Source organism: Danio rerio, chromosome 23, assembly GCF_052040795.2.
Source record: "Danio rerio strain M-AB ecotype USA chromosome 23, GRCz13ab, whole genome shotgun sequence".
Classification (NCBI taxonomy): domain Eukaryota; kingdom Metazoa; phylum Chordata; class Actinopteri; order Cypriniformes; family Danionidae; genus Danio; species Danio rerio.
This window is the reverse complement of record NC_141043.1, coordinates 45,243,855-45,262,500: the sequence shown is the minus strand read 5'-3', so window position 1 is coordinate 45,262,500 and position 18,646 is coordinate 45,243,855. Positions and strand designations below refer to the sequence as shown.

The window sequence follows — 18,646 nt, the reverse complement described above, 5'->3', positions numbered from 1 at the left end:
CATTCGCATTTTATTTAAAATTAAACTATTCACATGGCACTCTGTGGTGCGGCAGAAACATGAACGTGTCCCAATTTGTGGCCGACTTGAGGCATCGTTGTGTGTACCCTGATAGAAACCTATGTTTAGAATTCTAAATTGCATGGCGCTGCTTGGCGCGAAGAAGCTTCTGGTGTGCGACCTGCAGGCAAGTTCAATTCAATTCAATTCAATTCAATTCAATTCAGCTTTATTTGTATAGCGCTTTTACAATGTAGATTGTGTCAAAGCAGCTTCACATAAATGGTCATAGTAACTGGAACAGTGTGGTTCAGTAACTGGAACAGTGTAGTTCAGTTTTTAATGTTTAAGTTCAGTTCAGTTTAGCTCAGTTCAGTGTGATTTAATCATTACTGAGAGTTCAAACACTGAAGAGCCAATTCATCGATGCGTAGCTCTACCAATCCTGAACCATGCGAGGCAGTGGCGACAGCGGAGAGGGAAAAAAAACTTCACCTGTTCGTTATCTTATTTCCAATGCAGAGACACGCACATGAGGCAACGCGCAGGCAACAGCTGCACCTAGTTAAGATCACAGGAAGCTTCGGTGACTGCGAGAAATGTGAACAGCTGAAGTTTAACTGTACGTTCACAGTGAAAGCGGCGAGAGCGTCCAAGGTCGCTCTGGCCGCCCTGGTGACAACACTGTCTGCCTTCAGCACTGGCGGCGAAAGCGTCAAAACTTGCTACCTTAATCTCATATTTAAAGGAGCCGTTGCAGCATATCAGTTACATTCCTGCATAAAACATGTTTCTAGAGTGAAAATGTTGCACACTTCTTATCAAATTCATATAACAATGGAAGACGCGTCTAAATTTTTAAAGTTAGGAGCACCGGTGCTACCATGCAAAAAGGTCAATTTCGAGCCCTGTAATCAAATGTGTCATTTTACAAAAAAAATAAATAATTAAATTATAATAATATTCTCAAAGACCAAACTTACCCAGAAAACTATACACCATAAAAATATACATAAATTAGCAGATTTCTGTATTTTGTGATCCATGTTTTTATTTTTCCCTGTTTATTTATGCTTTTGAAATGCCTTATGGGATTTTGACAACCCAAGCTTATTCTGGAAACGTAGCCCCGCGGACGTTTCTGGAGACCGCGATTTACGTGGCCGGAGGTATGTAAAGGCCGCGTTTGGGTTTTTTCGAGCGAACGCCGCGGGGTGGTGTGGCGCCGCTCCGCCCCTCCTCTTCGCGCTCGCCGGCCGACGGCTCGCCTCCGAGTGGAGGGCTTTCCCGACGCAATCAGTTTGTCTGCCTAGCTCACAGCGTTGCGTCGGCGGAGCGGAGGCCCCGGACGAGGAGGAGGAGGAGCCGGAGCCGGCCGCGGTGGACGACGACAGGGGTCGAGTCCGGGGAACGGCAGGTTCTGGAAATCAGGTGAGACGAAAAACGAAATTCGAAAAATAAGGGCGAGAACGCGGCGGGATCCGAAAACGCAGTCGAAATCGAAGACGAGGGCTTTTGCTTTTTTTTTTTTTTTTTCGATCCGGCGGCTTTTCGCGCAAGAACGGCGCGGGCGCGAACGAGACGCGAAAGCGCGCACAGCGGCCTCTCGCGTATCCGCGAAAACAAAAAAACGCTCGAATACGTACCTCCCGGAACGTAAATCGCGGTCCGCAGAAACGTCCGCAGGGCTACGTTTCCACAATGAGCCCGGGTTGGATTTTGATCAGTCTTACAACAACTTATAACCTTTAAAAGTTTGATAAAGTGATTTTATTTACATTTTTAATAGTTTAAAGGGCTTTATTGACTGGTTTGGTGTTGTATATAACGCTACAGAAGCCTTGTAATAAACTCCCAGCAGATATTCAGTTGTTTCACAGCCTTATTTCTCTATACATTAATATATTATACATTATATAATTATTTCAAACAACTACAATGTCAATAAAAGTCACTCTCTTAAACTGTAGAGTTGAATTTTCAACATTAAATGTTGACAGAGCAGAGATCATCATCCCATAATGCAATTCAAAACTGTTAATAAACACTTATAAATCACTAAATACAGAAACTTAATTAACAGATATTATTGCCATGAAGCAAGGAGGCTTGTTGTTTTTTTATAAGAAATAAAAAGAAAATTCAAACATTTTTTTTTTTTCTGAACAATGTGAAGTTTATACGAAGTTTACTTTTTCAATTATGGGTTTATATCTGTGCAGAACTGTAAGATATAAACTTATAAAAGTAATTCTAAGAAAAGATCTATTAGTGAGATTCAAATCAACAGTTGCAATAGAAAATGTACATTATGCACATTATGTTCTGACAATGTACTAGAACTGATAAAACACACACAAAAAAGTGTTGTGAGATGTATATTCACAGGTCTGAGGAAAAAGTTGAGATATAAAAATTAGATTATACTTAATATTTTACTCTTAATGCAAGAAACAAAAAGTGCCAGATGTGATACATAAATAAAGTAATACATGTCAAGAAATGTTCAAAAACAGTTAGAGATAGAGATATGTGAGATAGAAAGTTGCAATAACATTTATTATCCTTAATTTATATATCTAAATCTTTAAGATATTTAAATAATATATATTTTATTGAAATATATTAAAACAATACATTTTTCAAGAGTTCACAATTAGCTGATGATTGATTATAAAGTGTGCTTGTTATGCTGATCCTCGAGCTTAGAGCTCCCTTCCATTTGCAGGGCGAGAGGGGAGTTTGAGCGCAGGTAGGTCTTGAGATCTCTCCCCTTATTTAGAGCTGATGACAGATTAGAAATAGAGATTTACTGCTGGTAATGAGCGCAACTATAGTACTAATTTAGATTGATCAATTCAGTTATGACACGTTTTTGGACTGTGGGAGGAAACCAGAGAACCCAGAGGAAACCCACGCGAACACAGGGAGAACATGTAAACACAGAAATGACAACTAGCCTGTTTGAACCCCTATAAAGAGAAAGGTGGAGGAGTAGGGGTGGAAAGGTGGGATTCTATAGTTATTTATGAGTTAGGAATCATCTGATTGGAAATCATGCATTAGTTAATACGGGACAAGCCTTGATCAATCATAAGCATGTGCTCCTCTTGAAATTAGTTCATAAATAAACTTTACAAAATATATAAAATATATAAAATATTTAAATAAAACAAATGATTTGATTTATGAAAAAATCATTTTAAAAAATTGAGATGTAAATTAATTAAAATATCTTGTAAAATCTGAATGCTCACTTTTACAATTAACATGTGATATATATATTTTTATATGTCTGAATTGTGAGATAGAAAGTTGCAATAATCTTTATTAACCATAATTTAATTCACAAATAATATATTACATATATTAAATAACTAAAATGTTTTAAATGCATCAAATAAATATTTTTGCAAAAAATGACAAATAGATATTCATTGAAAAAATCTTAATTGTGAGATCTGAAAGGTCAATTTTACTATTTACATTTAATAAGGTCACAAAAATGTCTGAATTGTAAGATAGAAAGTTGCAATAACCTTTATTAACCTTCATTTATATATTTTAATTAAATTCATTACATATTTAAATATATTCAATAAAATAATGCATTCAATGTATTAAATAAAACAACTAAATTAATTTAATTGATTAAAAACCCATGCACAAAAAATGAATTTATTGAAAAATCTTAATTCTAAGATCTGAATGGTCACTTGTACTATATTTACATTCAATAAGGTCTCTCAAAAATGTTTGTTAAAAATGTCTGAGTAGTAAAATAGAAAGTTAACCTTTATTTAATTTATAACATTTTAAAAATACATTTAATAAGTAACATGTATAATTTAATTTAATTTAATTTAATTTAATTTAATTTAATTTAATTTAATTTAATTTAATTTAATTTAATTTAATTTAATTTAATTTAATTTAATTTAATTTAATTGAGAAACACACAAAAAATTGAGAGATATAAATTAATTGAAAAATCTAAATTTTGTGATCTGAATGGTCACTTTTATTAGAAAAAAAGTTTGTAGAATTCAGATTTAGAGAAAACAGTCTGAATTTTTTTAATAATGAATATATATATATATATATATATATATATATATATATATATATATATATATATATATATATATATATATAAATTATCAGCCCCCCTTTTTTCTTTTTTTAAATATTTCCCAAATTATGTTTAACAGAGCAAGGAAATTTTCACAATATGTCTGATAATATTTTTTCTTCTGGAGAAAGTCTTATTTGTTTAGCTTTTTTCGGCTAGAATAAAAGCAGCTATTAATTTTTTAAACTCCATTTTAAGGACAAAATTATTAGCCCCTTAAGCTATTTTTTTCGATAGTCTACAGAACAAACCATCATTATACAAAAACTTGCCTAATTACCCTAACCTGCCTAGTTAACCTAAATAACCTAGTTAAGCCTTTAAATGTCACTTTAAGCTGTATAGAAGTGTCTTGAAAAATACAATATTGTTTACTGTCTTCATGGCAAAGATAATATAAATCAGTTATCAGAAATGAGTTATTAAAATTATTATGTTTAGAAATGTGTTGAAAAAAATCTGCTCACTGTTAAAGAGAAATTGGGGGGGAAAATAAACAGAAGGCTAATAATTCTGACTTCAACTGTATATATATATATATATATATATATATATATATATATATATATATTTACATACATACATACATATACATATATACACACACACACACACACAGTTGAAGTCAGATTTATTAGCCCCCGCTTTTTTTTTTTCTTTTTAAAAAATTTCCCAACACAAAAAAAGTGCCAGAATGTTTTAATCTGGTAATATGAGGCTAATTATACCAGAGATCATTTGCATAAAGAAATAAAGACACAGTACAAAAAATCAAAAGTTGTAATAAAAGAGTCTTGGAAACAAAGCAAAGTGACAAACCGTTCATGACATTACCTATGTGCGTCAGAGAGGCAGAATGTAGTATATCACTCCATTAAATTAACATAAATCTAGAACATTTTCATCAGAGCCTGTGATCTGCATTCAAGAAAGTCAATAAGAATAAACAGCAATGACTCACCTTATTATTGGCCAGGTATAAATAGCTCAGCCTTTCCAGAATATCAAACCCTTCGTCCTCAAGGCCTGCACACAAACACACATGAGCACACGTTACTGCTTTACTTGCTGCACACACACATTAATGTCATGCCCAATTACGAGAATTACTAATAAGATTCATACATGGAGCAAAAAAATATAGCACAACTACATGTATCGGTGATATATATTTTGAATAATTACAATTTTTCAAAACATATTTATTTATTTATTATATGAATTTATTAATTGAAGTCATAAGTGTCCATTTTTAAAAATCGAGGATTAAACATAATCTATATAAACAAAAATTAAGCTGAATAAACAAATAAGCTTTTTATTGCTGAATGGATTCATTCACTCAGTCATTTTCTTTTCGGCTCAGTCCCTTTAGTGTACAGATTGCTAAGGTAGAATATTTATTTTGTTTTATTTTATCAATTTATTTTATTCAAATTTAAATTTTCTATTTTATGGGCGAAACATACGCAAAACCATGATGAAAGATATACAGTGTGGGCCATTTATATGGACACGCCTTAATAAAATGGGAATGGTTGGTGATATTAACGTCCTGTTTGTGGCACATTAGTATATGTGAGTGGGAAATCTTTTCAAGATGTGGGGTGACCATGTGGGCCATTTTGAAGTTGGCCATCTCGGATCCAACTTTTGTTTTTTTAATAGGAAGAGGGTCATGTGACACATCAAACTTATTGGCAATTTCAAGAGAAAAACAATGATGTGCTTGGTTTTATTGTAGCTTTATTCTTTCATGAGTTATTTACAAGTTTCTGACCACTTATGAAATGCGTTCAATATCCTCCCCATTGTGTTGGATTGTCAATGCAACCCTCTTCTCCCGCTCTTCACACACTGATAGCAACACCGCAGGAGAAATGCCAGCACAGGCTTCCAGTATCTGTAGTTTCAGGTGCTGCACATCTTGTATCTTCACACCATAGACTATTTCCTTCAGATGACCTCAAAGATAAAAGGTCTAAGGGGGTCAGATCGGGAGACCTTGGGGGCCATTTAACTGGCCCACGATGACCAATCCACTTTTCAGGAAACTGTTCATCTAGGAATGCTCCTACCTGACACCCATAATGTGGTGGTGAACCATCTTGCTGGAATAAACTCAGGGAACGTGCCAGATTCAGTGCATAAAGAGGGAAACACATCATCATGTAGCAATGTCAAACATCCAGTGGCCTTGAGGTTTCCATTGACGAAGAATGGCCCCACTATCTTTGCTGTCTATGGTGTGAAGATACAAGATGTGCAGCACCTGAAACTACAGATACTGGAAGCCTGTGCTGGCATTTCTCATGCGGTGTTGCTATTAGCGTGTGAAGAGTGGGAGAAGAGGGTTGCATTGACAATCCAACACAACGGGCAGCACATTGAACACATTTTATAAGTGGTCAGAAACTTTAAATACATCATGAAAGAATAAAGTTACATTAAAACCAAGCACACCACTGTTTTTCTTGTGAAATTTACAATAAATTTGATGTGTCACATGACCCTCTTAAGATTGAAAAAACAAAAGTTGGATCCCAGATATCCGACTTCAAAATGGCCACCATAGTCACTCAGAAAGTCGCTAGTTCAAGCCTTGGCTTGGTCAGTTGGCATTTCTGTGTGAAGTTTGCATGTTCTCCACATGTTGGTGTGGGTTTCCTCCAGGTGCAGCGGTTTCCCCCACAGTCCAAACAAATGTGCTATAGGGGAAATGAATAAACTATTGAAGCATAGTGTATGAGTGTGAAAAAGTGTGTATTGGGGTTTTCCAGTACTGGGTTGCAGCCGGAAGGGATTCATCTATGTAAAACAAATGCTGGAATAGCTGACGGTTCACCCCTAATCAATAAGGGACTAAGCCGAAGGAAAATTAATGAATGAACATTAGCAAACATGAATAAATACCGTAATAAATGTATTACCAATTGTTAGCTCATGTTAGTAAATACATTAAATAATGGACCATCATTTTAAAATGTTACTGCATTTTCTTTTTATAGCCAAAAGATTTCTTCAAACAAGACTAATCAACTGCTTCTGCTGCTCTATTGAAGCAGCCATGTTGGCCACACATGCAGGATATAGACGAATCCAAACACAGCAGCTTTTCCTTTCCATCTCTCCCTCTGTAACACATTACACTTTTTTTTTCAGCCGTCGTCCTCCACTGACCCCCAATCAGTTGTACCTTGTGTTGTGAGCCGGTTGTTCTGTAGATTGAGGGTCTCCAACTGCTGAAGACGGGACAGATGTTCCAGCGTGACCTCGCTGATCTGGTTATTCTGGGACATCGCAGAAAAAAACAACAACATGATGATATTTAAAGGGATTTACAGCATATAAATAGACTAAATCTGTCACAGTTTACTCACCCTCATGCTGTTCCAATCTTTCTTTCTTTCTTCTGTGAAACACAAATGGAGATGTTTAGCAGAACGTCCCAGCTGCTGTTTTCTACACAATGATAAGAGCACTCAAAAAAGGATTTTTTACCCCCCTGCTTGTTCAAACTACTTATTTATAAGGAGCTGAATCTACAGAGACCCGGAAATGACGTAGTGGAGGAGAAAAAAAATGGCTGGGTGAAAAAAAAATAATGGGAAGAGAAAAAAATGGGTGAAAGAAAAAAAAGGGTGGGAGGAAAACATATATTTCTACGTTTTTGCATTCTCTCGCAAAGTTTTAAGTTCCCTCGCATAGATGTTTTTCCACAAACACTTCTTGTTCACTTCACTCGCGTAAACCCTCCCGTTTTTGCCAAAATTCTCCCATGTTTTACCTTTCTATACCACTTTCTTTACATTAAAGCTGTGCGCCGATCTTCACCTTTCATATGCAACCTCTGAACCATTGAATGGATGTATCAGGGCCGGAGCAACCTGAACTGCTGCTCTAGGCAGAGGACGATCACGTCGCCCTCAACCCCAATGTGAAAACGAAAGTGACCGGAAAATGAAATGAGGTGTCGCGGACCTCTTTTCCGGCGCACTATGCGCCGATATAACGGGAGGACGCGGAGGACGCACGGGTGCTGAGGGAGGGAGGGAGGGAGGTGTCGCGGACACTGCACTCTTTGTTTTGCCGCCCTATGCGCGGATATAACTGAGGATGCGCAGGTGTCGCAGACCTCAATTCTGCCGCCCTATGCGCGGATATAACAGAGGACGCGGGTGCTAATGGAGGTGTCGCTGATGCCGCCCTCTCTATTCTGTCATCTATGCGCGAATATATCTGAGGACGCGGGTGGTAAGGGAGGTGTCGCGGACATAACTGATGACGTGGGTGGTAAGGGAGGTGTCGCAGACATAACTGAGGACGCGGGTGGTAAGGGAGGTGTCGCGGACGCCACCCTCTCTATACTGTCGTCTATGCGCAAATATATCTGAGGACGCGGGTGGTAAGGGAGGTGTCGCAGACATATCTGAGGACGCGGGTGGTAAGGGAGGTGTCGCAGACATAACTGAGGACGCGGATGGTAAGGGAGGTGTCGCGGACGCCACCCTCTCTATACTGTCGTCTATGCGCAAATATATCTGAGGACGCGGGTGGTAAGGGAGGTGTCGCGGACGCCACCCTCTCTATACTGTCGTCTATGCGCAAATATATCTGAGGACGCGGGTGGTAAGGGAGGTGTCGCAGACATATCTGCGGACTTGGGTGGTTAGGGAGGTATCGCGGACATAACTGAGGACGCGGGCAGTAAGGGAGGTGTCGCGGACATAACTGAGGACCCGGGTGTTAAGGGAGGTGTCGCGGACATAACTGAGGACGCGGGTGGTAAGGGAGGTGTCGCGGACATAACTGAGGACGCGGGTGGTAAGGGAGGTGTCGCGGACATAACTGAGGACGCGGGTGGTAAGGGAGGTGTCGCAGAGATAACTGAGGACGCGGGCGATAAGGGAGGTGTCGCGGACATAACTGAGGACGCGGGTGGTAAGGGAGGTGTCGCGGACGCCACCCTCTCTATACTGTCGTCTATGCGCGAATATATCTGAGGACGCGGGTGGTAAGGGAGGTGTCGCAGACATATCTGAGGACGCGGGTGGTAAGGGAGGTGTCGCGAACATAACTGAGGACGCGGGTGGTAAGGGAGGTGTCGCGGACATATCTGAGGACGCGGGTGGTAAGGGAGGTGTCGCGGACATAACTGAGGACGCGGGTGGTAAGGGAGGTGTCGCGGACATAACTGAGAACGCGGTGGTAAGGGAGGTGTCGCGGACATATCTGAGGACGCGGGTGGTAAGGGAGGTGTCGCGGACATAACTGAGGACGCGGGTGGTAAGGGAGGTGTCGCGGACATAACTGAGAACGCGGTGGTAAGGGAGGTGTCGCGGACATATCTGAGGACGCGGGTGGTAAGGGAGGTGTCGCGGACATAACTGAGGACGCGGGTGGTAAGGGAGGTGTCGCGGACATAACTGAGAACGCGGTGGTAAGGGAGGTGTCGCGGACATATCTGAGGACGCGGGTGGTAAGGGAGGTGTCGCGGACATATCTGAGGACGCGGGTGGTAAGGGAGGTGTCGCGGACATAACTGAGGACGCGGGTGGTAAGGGAGGTGTCGCGGACATAACTGAGAACGCGGTGGTAAGGGAGGTGTCGCGGACATATCTGAGGACGCGGGTGGTAGGGAGGTGTCGCCGACGCCACCCCATACTGCCGCCCTAAGCAGCCGCCTAGGTCGCCTCTATGGACGCGCCGGCCCTGGGATGTATAAGCGCTGACTGACAGACGCGCTCAGTACAATAAAGCACTGACAGCATTCACAGGTTTAGAGGTAGCATATGAAAGGCGACGGTCGATGCACAGCTTTAATGTAAAGAAAGTGAATGCAGACATTTTAATATTAATTTAAGTGTGCTTTCAAGATTAAAATATATCAGAAATATGGTAAAAAATACTTAATGATGGGATGATAGTGGGATAGATGGGTAAAATACAGGAGAATTTTGGCAAAAACGGGAGGGTTTACATGAATAAGAACAGGAAGTGTTTGTGGAGAAACAGTTTTGCAAGATAACGCAAAACATCTTTGCGAGGGAACGCAAAAAAAAATAATAATAAAAATATGTTTTCCTTTCACTGTTTTTTTTTCTTCCACCAATTTTTTTTTCCTACACATTTTTTTTTCCCCCAACCATCACGTTCCTTCCGGGTCTCCGTATGAATCAACACAATTCTTGAGTTTTTTGGGGTCAACTTAATTGTTTAATGTTCAATCCACTTAAATATGTAAAAATAATTGAGTTATTTAATCAATTTGTGTAGGCACGACATGAAGAATTGTGTGGAACCCAGCATTTTTTACAGTGAGCCTATGAATGAACTTCAAAATGACAAAAAAAAAAGCATGATACAAGTTCACACCACTTGTGCTTTTTAATTTAATAACAGAAATCTTCTGACATTTTTATTTCTTTTCATGAATAATCTGCTCTTCTGTTTGTAACAAAAAGCTTTCAAATGCCATGAGAAGGATTACAATGTGATGCACCAATCATGTGAACTATCACAGTGGATTTTATTGTCATTTTTGAAGTTTGAAAGCCTAAATAAATAAATATCAATAACATTAATCTGGACATTCTGCATTCTTCATTTGTATTCCATAAAACAAAGAAAGACATTCAGGTTTGAAATGACATGAGGGTGAACTTTTTTGGTTAATTAGTTAGGGGTCGCTACAGCCGACAAACCGACAACTATTCCAGCATATGCTTCATGCAGTGGATTCCTTTCCAGCTGCAACCCAGTACTGGGAAACACCCACACACTCTCACATTCACAAACACTCTCATATAGTACACTACAGCCAGTTCATTCAATTCCTCTATAGCGCATTTCTTTGGACTGTGGGGGAACCGGGGCACCTGGAGGAAACCAACGGCAACATGAGAACATGCAAAACTCCAGAAACGCCTACTGGCCCAGCCGAGCCTCGAAGCAGTGAACTTCTTGCAGTGAGGCCACTGTGCTAACCACTGAGCCACTGTGTAGCCTATTTTGTTTGGTTATGTATTGCTAAAATATTTTCATGTAATGCGCATATTATGCTTAAATGATCATGTAACAATGAAGACTGGAGGAATGATGCTTAAAATTCAACTTCGAATTGCAGGAATGAATTATATATAAAAATATGTTCAAGTATTTTAAGGAATGTTTAGGTTGTAATTACATTTAACAATATTACTGTTTCATTATATTTTTTATAAAATAAATGCAACCTTTGTGAGCTATATATATAATAAGACTTCAACTGTATTTATATATATATATATATATATATATATATATATATATATACATTATAAACAACTGTATGTGTGTGTGTGTATATATATATATATATATATATATATATATATATATATATATATATATATATATATATATATATATATATATATATATATATATATATATATATATATGCAGTTGAAGTCAGAATTATTAGCCCCCTTTGAACTTGTTTTCTTTTTCCAATATTTCCCAAATGATGTTTAACAGAGCAAGGAAATTTTCACAGCATATCTGATAATATTTTGTCTTATTTTGTTTTATTTCGGCTAGAATAAAAGCAGTTATGAATTTTTTAAAACCCATTTTAAGGTCAAAATTATTAGCCCCTTTAAGCTATATTATTTTTCAATAGTCTACGGAACAAACCATCATTGTACAATAACTTTCCTAATTACCCTAACCTGCCTAGTTACCCTAATTAACCTAGTTAAGCCTTTAAATGTCACTTTAAGCTGTATAGAAGTGTCTTGAAAAATATCTAGTCAAATATGATTTACTGTCATCATGGCAAAGACAAAAGAAATCAGTTAATAGAGAGAGGTTTTTAAAACTATTATGTTTAGAAATGTGTTGAAAAAATCTTCTCTTTATTAAACAGAAATTGGAGAAAAAAATAAACAGGTAGGCTAATAATTCATATATATATATACAGTCCAATATATATATTGTCCATTTTTACTGGTTTTATACACGTAACGTAATTAGGGCGACATGGTGGCTTAGTAGTTAGCACTGTGGCCTCACAGCAAAACGGTCGCTGGGTTAGTTTGCGTTTCTGTGTGGAGTTTGCATGTTCTCTCTCTGTGTTGGCATGGGTTTCCCCCACAGTCCAAACACATGCGCTATAGGTGAATTGGATAAACTAAATTGGCCGTAGTGAATGAGTGTGTGTGAATGTGAGTGTGTATGGGTGTTTCCCAGTACTGGGTTGCAGTTGGAAAGGTATCAGCTGTGTAAAACATATGCTGGACAAGTTGGCGGTTCATTCCGCTGTGGCGACCCCTGATGAATAAAGGGAATAAGTTGAAGGAAAATGAATGAATGAATGAATGAATAACTGAATTAAAATACCCTATTAATTATAATAATTAGAATATAATTTATAGAAAAAATATATATGTTGAATTTAAAATGCAATACAAAATTTGATAAAAATAAAAAATACAACTATGATAACATTGTGCAAACATTTGGGGGAAAAAGTATGATAAAATAAGCAAAACAAAAATAAGTAAATGAACTCACTAGGAAAAAAAACATGAAACTTTAAAAATTTTTTAAAAATTCTACATTTACAGTTGAAGTCAGAATTATTAGTCCCCCTGAATTATTCGCCCCCTTGTTTTTTTATTTTCCCCAATTTCTGTTTAACAGAGAGCAGATTTTTTTTTCAGCACATTTCTAAACATAATAGTTTAAATAACTCATTTCTAATAACTGATTTATTTTATCTTTGTCATGATGACAGTAAATAATATTAGACTAGATATTCTTCAAGACACTTCTATTCAGCTTAGTGACATTTAAAGGCTTAACTAGGTTAATTAGGTTAACTAGGCAGGTTAGAGTAATTAGTAATATTAATAATAATTAGTAATAAGTTATTGTACAATGATGGTTTGTTCTGTAGACTATTGGAAATAAAAATAGCTTAAAGGGGCTAATAATTTTGACCTTAAAAATGGGGTTTAATCAATTAAAAACTGCTTTTATTCAAGTTGAAATAAAGCAAATAAGACTTTATCCAGAAGAAAAAATATTATCAGACATAATGTGAAAATGTCCTTGCTCTGTTAAACATTGATTAGGAAAAATTGTAAAAAGAAAAACAATTCAAAAGGGGGCTAATAATTCTGGCTTCAGCTGTATATTTTTATTTACAGCTGAAGTCAGCATTGTTAGCCTAGTTAAACAATAGGATACAATAGGATCTCTTCAATCACTATAAATGTCTTTTGCATGTTATAAAGGGGTCCGTTGCATGACCATGATCATAATGGCCCTTCTAAAATAAGGGGAACACCAGACCTCCTACACCTTAAACATTTTTAAATGCTTGGAAAATATACTCTGCCAAGTTATGATGAGGAAAATGTGCTTCTGAGGAATCTGCAAACAAACCCACGCACCTGCAGTGAGAGCTGTCACGTCTGTTCAGATAAATCCTGCGGGAATTCAGAGACTCACTCCATTACAATCCACCGCCCCCTCACCACTTTGCTATGATGACAATACCTTAATATCTGATTTGTGATACTAAGATACTAGTATTCAACTTAAAGGGGACCTATTAAGCAAAAATCACTTTTATAAATGGTTTAAACACTGTTGTGTGGTTGTGTGGCTTTTAAAGGTAAAACAAAATTATTAATTAAACTTTTTATAATCACACTTTATAAAAACAGTCTGCAGAAACACTGATTGACATTCTCCCTTTGCATGTGTTATCAGAATGGGGAAGCCCCGCCCATCAGTGATCATTTCTTTCTTATTAGCATAGGACGTCAGTCTAGTTTTTGATTCTGCCACTATGCTGACACACAGGCATTGTAGCTCTGCACTCTTTTAAAAAGAGCACAATCTCATTTGAATTTAATGCGACAGTCCCCAAAATGGCACAATTAAGGCCCATGCACACCAAGACATTTTTTGCGCGCGTTTTCCGTCGACATTTAACACCTCGTAACTTAATAAAGGGCGTGCACACCAACGCGCATAACGCCAGCCGCAAAAGTGTCATTCAAAAAAAAAAACGCTGCATGCTCGTTTTTTTGTTTTGACGCACGCCGTCAAAACCTTCTTCACCAATCAGATTGGCACTTTTGTTCACATGCATGGAGCTGCTGAAGTTACCGTAAACAGCACTTGAAGGCGCTTAAGCGCAAAACTGTCATTGCGAAATACATTGAAGAAGATGGCCAGAGGCGATATGAACGTGGAGCTGCTTATTGCTCTGTGAACAATAATAATTTCTTCATCGCTAGAGCTGGAGCTGCTGCTTGAATCAACCATGCTTGTTTGAGTCACCAGTAACTTTATAAACAAATGTGTGAACGTTCTCTACTCCTCTTCTTCTGTGTTATAAGCGCATGTCAGAAGTTTATAGCTGTGCAGCGGCAGGTACATGCACACATAGGGCTCAACCTGTGCAGTGCACATGCCCTTTTTAGTCTTGGATAGAAAGTGCCCTTCCAAAATGATCAAAAGTGCCCCCGCGACGCGACACACCCTCCGTCCCGCCCATCAGTAGGCGCGCGACAACACCACTTTTGAGTACCCGCACTCAACCCACCCCCCTACCACCGCTTTACAGTACGCACGCGACAACACAGCTGATCAGAACGCACGCGACAAAACCACTCTTCAGTACGCGCAAGACAACAACAACAAAAACACCCCCCCCGCACTCTTCAAAAAATGTATCCTGCACATGCCCTTTGGACGGTCTCTGCACGGGCCTTTGCAGCGCCATCTAACGTCAAAAGACTGATTTAGCATACTCTTCTGCTTGACGCCAGTGAAAAGCCCTTGGGTTTGAACACTGAAAAACGTCTCGTAAAATGCTGACGTTAAACACAAACGAAAAACATCCCGGTGTGTAGGAGTCTTTAGGATCAAAGCATAAAAAGTGTCAGTTTTAAAGAGTCATAAAACTTTATTTGTGTGATATTTTAAGCTAAAAACTTCACACACACTCTGAGGACATCAGAAGCTTACTTTATATCTTGTAAAAAAAGGGCGTAATAGCGTTTATTTTACACACAAAATGCAGCCAAATGTACCCATGAGCACATATTTCTGGGTTCTCCAAAATGTACCCCTGGGCACATTTTCCCAATGAGCCTGTGATACTATGATAAGTCTAAATTACTAAGTTTACTAGTCCAATTTCTTGATATTATTATGATGATATATTCGCATGATTAGGTGTTGAAAGAGAAAAGAGAGTGTGTATTAATCATCATTACAATTGTATCCACTTATTTTTTCTCTCCTCACCTGTAGTGAGAGCTGCCGGGTCTGTTCAGATAAATCCTGCGGGAATTCAGAGAGACTCACTCCATTACAATCCACCGCCCCCTCGCCGCTGCAGCTGCATTTCTCCGGACAGGATACCTTTTCCTCTGCATTTTTCACCTCCTCTGCTTCCTCTTCATCCAGCAGGTGGAGATCGGTTTCTGTCTGACCGCGAACAATCAGAGTCCAGCCCAGCAAAAGCAAACACATGAGCTCCAGCAGCCCGCACCGCTCATCCATCGCACCCGGGACAAACAACAGTGGAAGAAACTCCTGAAGGACTGGACCAGCTCTGAGTATTTAAAAGAAAAGATGTCATTAAAAAAACTTGCGAGAATTACAATGATCATGTCAATTTAAAGGAGTCCTGACATGTGAAACTAACTTTGACAAATAGTTGAAAACCAAATTATTAGTCCTCTTTTGGAATTTTTATATTTTTTCAAATACTTGCCAAGTGCTGTTTTTTTTAAACTTAACTCATTTCTAATTATTAATTTATTTCGTCTTTGCCATGATGACGGTACATAATATTTACTTCTTTTCAAGATACTAGTATTTAGCTTAAAGTGCAATTTAAAGGCTTAGCTAGGTTTATTAGGTTAACTTGTCAAGTTATGGTAATAAGGCAATATTGAGTCATTGGACAACAGTTAAATGCTTTGTAGCCAATAGAAAAATTTTATTTCTTCAGTAGGCTAATAATATTAACCTTAAAAATTTTTTTTTTTTAAATTTACATAAAAAAAGCAATCGAAAAAATTTTACCCAAATAATGTAACTAAAAAAAATTTAACCAAAAAAATGTAATCAAAAAAATGTAACCCTAATAATGTAACAAAAAACATAACCAAAAAATTTTACCAAAAAAAATGGAACAAAAAAAATGTAACCAAAAGATTCAACCAAAAATTGTGACCAAAAAAATGTAACTAACAAAGTAACGAAAAAAGTAACCAAACTAATGTTATATAAAAAGTACCAAAAAAATTACCAAAAAAAAAGGTAACTAAAAAAGTAACCAAAAAAAGGTAAATTAAAAAATGTAACCAAAAATATAAATAAAAAGTAACCTAATGAATGTAACAAAAAAGTACAAAAAAATTTACCAAAATAACGTAAACAAAAAATAATTAAAAAAAGACTTAAGCGGAAAAAGAAACCAAAAAATGTAACTCTAAAATTGTACCCAAAAAAAAAAACGAACCAAAAAATTGTAAACAAAAAAAGTAATCAAATGAATGTAACAAAAAAGTACAGAAAAAAAGTACCAAAAAATTTGTAAGCAGAAAAAGAAACTGCAAAATGTAACTGAAAAACTGAAATACATATAGACCTTCACTTTTTAAGAGTAATTAAATACTGCTTTTATTCCAGCCAAACTAAAGTAAATTAACAACCCAGGCTCATCGTAGATACGTACCCAGTTTGCATTTCTGGGGACATTGAAATACATACCCGCAGGTATGTCCGCTCGCAGTTTTTGTTTTTTTGCAAACCCAGTAGAGGCTGCTTCAGCTGACAAGGCCAGCTTGCAGTGGACTGACTGATTAACTGACCCAACCACCCCCTTCCCTAAACCCAACCGATCTAGAAAATTAAGCCATCGCGGCTGCTTCATTTCACCACGTTTTGAGCCTGTTGTTTATTTATTTATTTATTTTTGATTTTGTTTTACCTGGTTTCTAGAACTGTTCTTCGCCAGACTCAAACCCCATCGTTGCGATGTAACTATGCATTCAAAGTCCACCAACGTACATAGCGAACTACTGGGAAAACTGGTAACACTGGAAAAGCTGTCCACACGGAGGCAAGCTGTCAGCTGGTAGCGCAAAAAGGAACAAAAGCCTTTGGTGGTGTCATACCACCCCATAGCGTTCATTTTACAGATTAAATGGATCCAGATGTACCTCAGGGTACATAATTTGTGGTCTCCAGAAATGTAGACAGGGGTATGTATCCACAATGAGCCTCATTCATTCACTCATTTTCTTAAGGCTTAATTCCTTTATTAATCTGGGGACGCCACAGCGGAATGAACCAACAACTTATCTAGCATATGTTTTATGCAGCGGATGCCCATGCAGCTGCAACCCATCACTGGGAACCATTCACAATGAGCCACAGTGAGTTCCTTGCTCTGTTAAACATCTCTTGGGAATTATTTGAAAAATAATACAAATTTTATGAACATTTTTGACTTCAACTCTTGTATATAATTGTACTTCTAGTAATTCTTGATATGCCAAATGATTAAAAGTTAATGTGAATCTACAGTTTAAAGAGGACTGACACACTCTCATTATGTGATTCATTATTTACCAGGCAGATAAACCAGCAATTATTATGGCGCTCCAAATGATAATGTAATTTATTTCGCTTCAGTAAATGAACACAGCTCTGGATTCATTCACAAACTGCTGATCTGAGAGCAGTTTTTTTTTTTTCATGGAAAGCCCAACATTCCACGCCTGAAGCCTGATTTCCCAAAGTCCTACTAAGGAATTGGAAGGAAAACGAACTGGGAAGAAATTCTGGATTGAGTTCCAACAATCACAAACAGGTGTCTAACATAAACACGGTTCACATCGCTTAGAGAGGACAAGACTTTTTAGAAAAATCTCAGTCTAATAACCAGTGTAGTGCAAAGAGGAATCACACTGAAGCAGCTCTAAAGCAGCTTTTCACATTTATGAAATTCAAATATTTATATAAATATTTAGAGAAGATTATTTTCAACACTATATTTTAAATTACCTTTTATTAAAATTTTAGCTGATTTTATTGTTATTATTATTATTATTATTATTATTATTAATATTATTGTTATTAATAGTAAAATAATAGTTAATGAATATTTTAAAATTTACTTTTTATTTCAGATTGTTATTATTATTATTGTTATTATTATTATTACAAAATAGTAAAAAAATTAATTACTTTAACTTAAATAATTTAACTTAAGTAAACGTTTTATTTAAATTTTTATTTTACTTTAAGTTCATTTTATTATTGCTATTATTATTATTATTATTATTATTGTTATTATTATACTAAAAAAAGATAATGATTTTTTAAATTAACTTTTATTTTAATTTGAGATAATTTTATTATTAATCATATTTATTATTATTATTATTATTATTATTATTATTATTATTATTATTATATTAAAAACATAATTAA

At 36.9% G+C, this 18,646-nt stretch overlaps 1 protein-coding gene across 6 annotated transcripts in view; it reads right to left on the bottom strand.

Moving 5' to 3' along the window:
• Positions 1 to 18,646, bottom strand: part of podn (podocan) — a 47,226-nt gene that overhangs the window by 21,503 nt on the left and 7,077 nt on the right. For 3 of the 6 annotated variants that reach the window (XR_015523979.1, XR_015523980.1, XM_087307766.1), the window contains exons 2-5: positions 15,443 to 15,752; positions 7,513 to 7,594; positions 7,329 to 7,422; positions 5,094 to 5,158 (exon numbers count right to left, since the gene is read on the bottom strand). Coding sequence is in view for 2 of the 6 variants with exons in the window: in XM_087307766.1 (XP_087163892.1) it covers positions 5,094 to 5,158; positions 7,329 to 7,422; positions 7,513 to 7,518 (165 nt within the window). In the remaining 4 variants the exon portion in view is untranslated. The remainder of the gene's footprint in view (positions 1 to 5,093; positions 5,159 to 7,328; positions 7,423 to 7,512; positions 7,595 to 15,442; positions 15,753 to 18,646) is intronic. The other 3 variants (XR_015523977.1, XR_015523978.1, XM_087307765.1) reach the window with 1 other exon arrangement.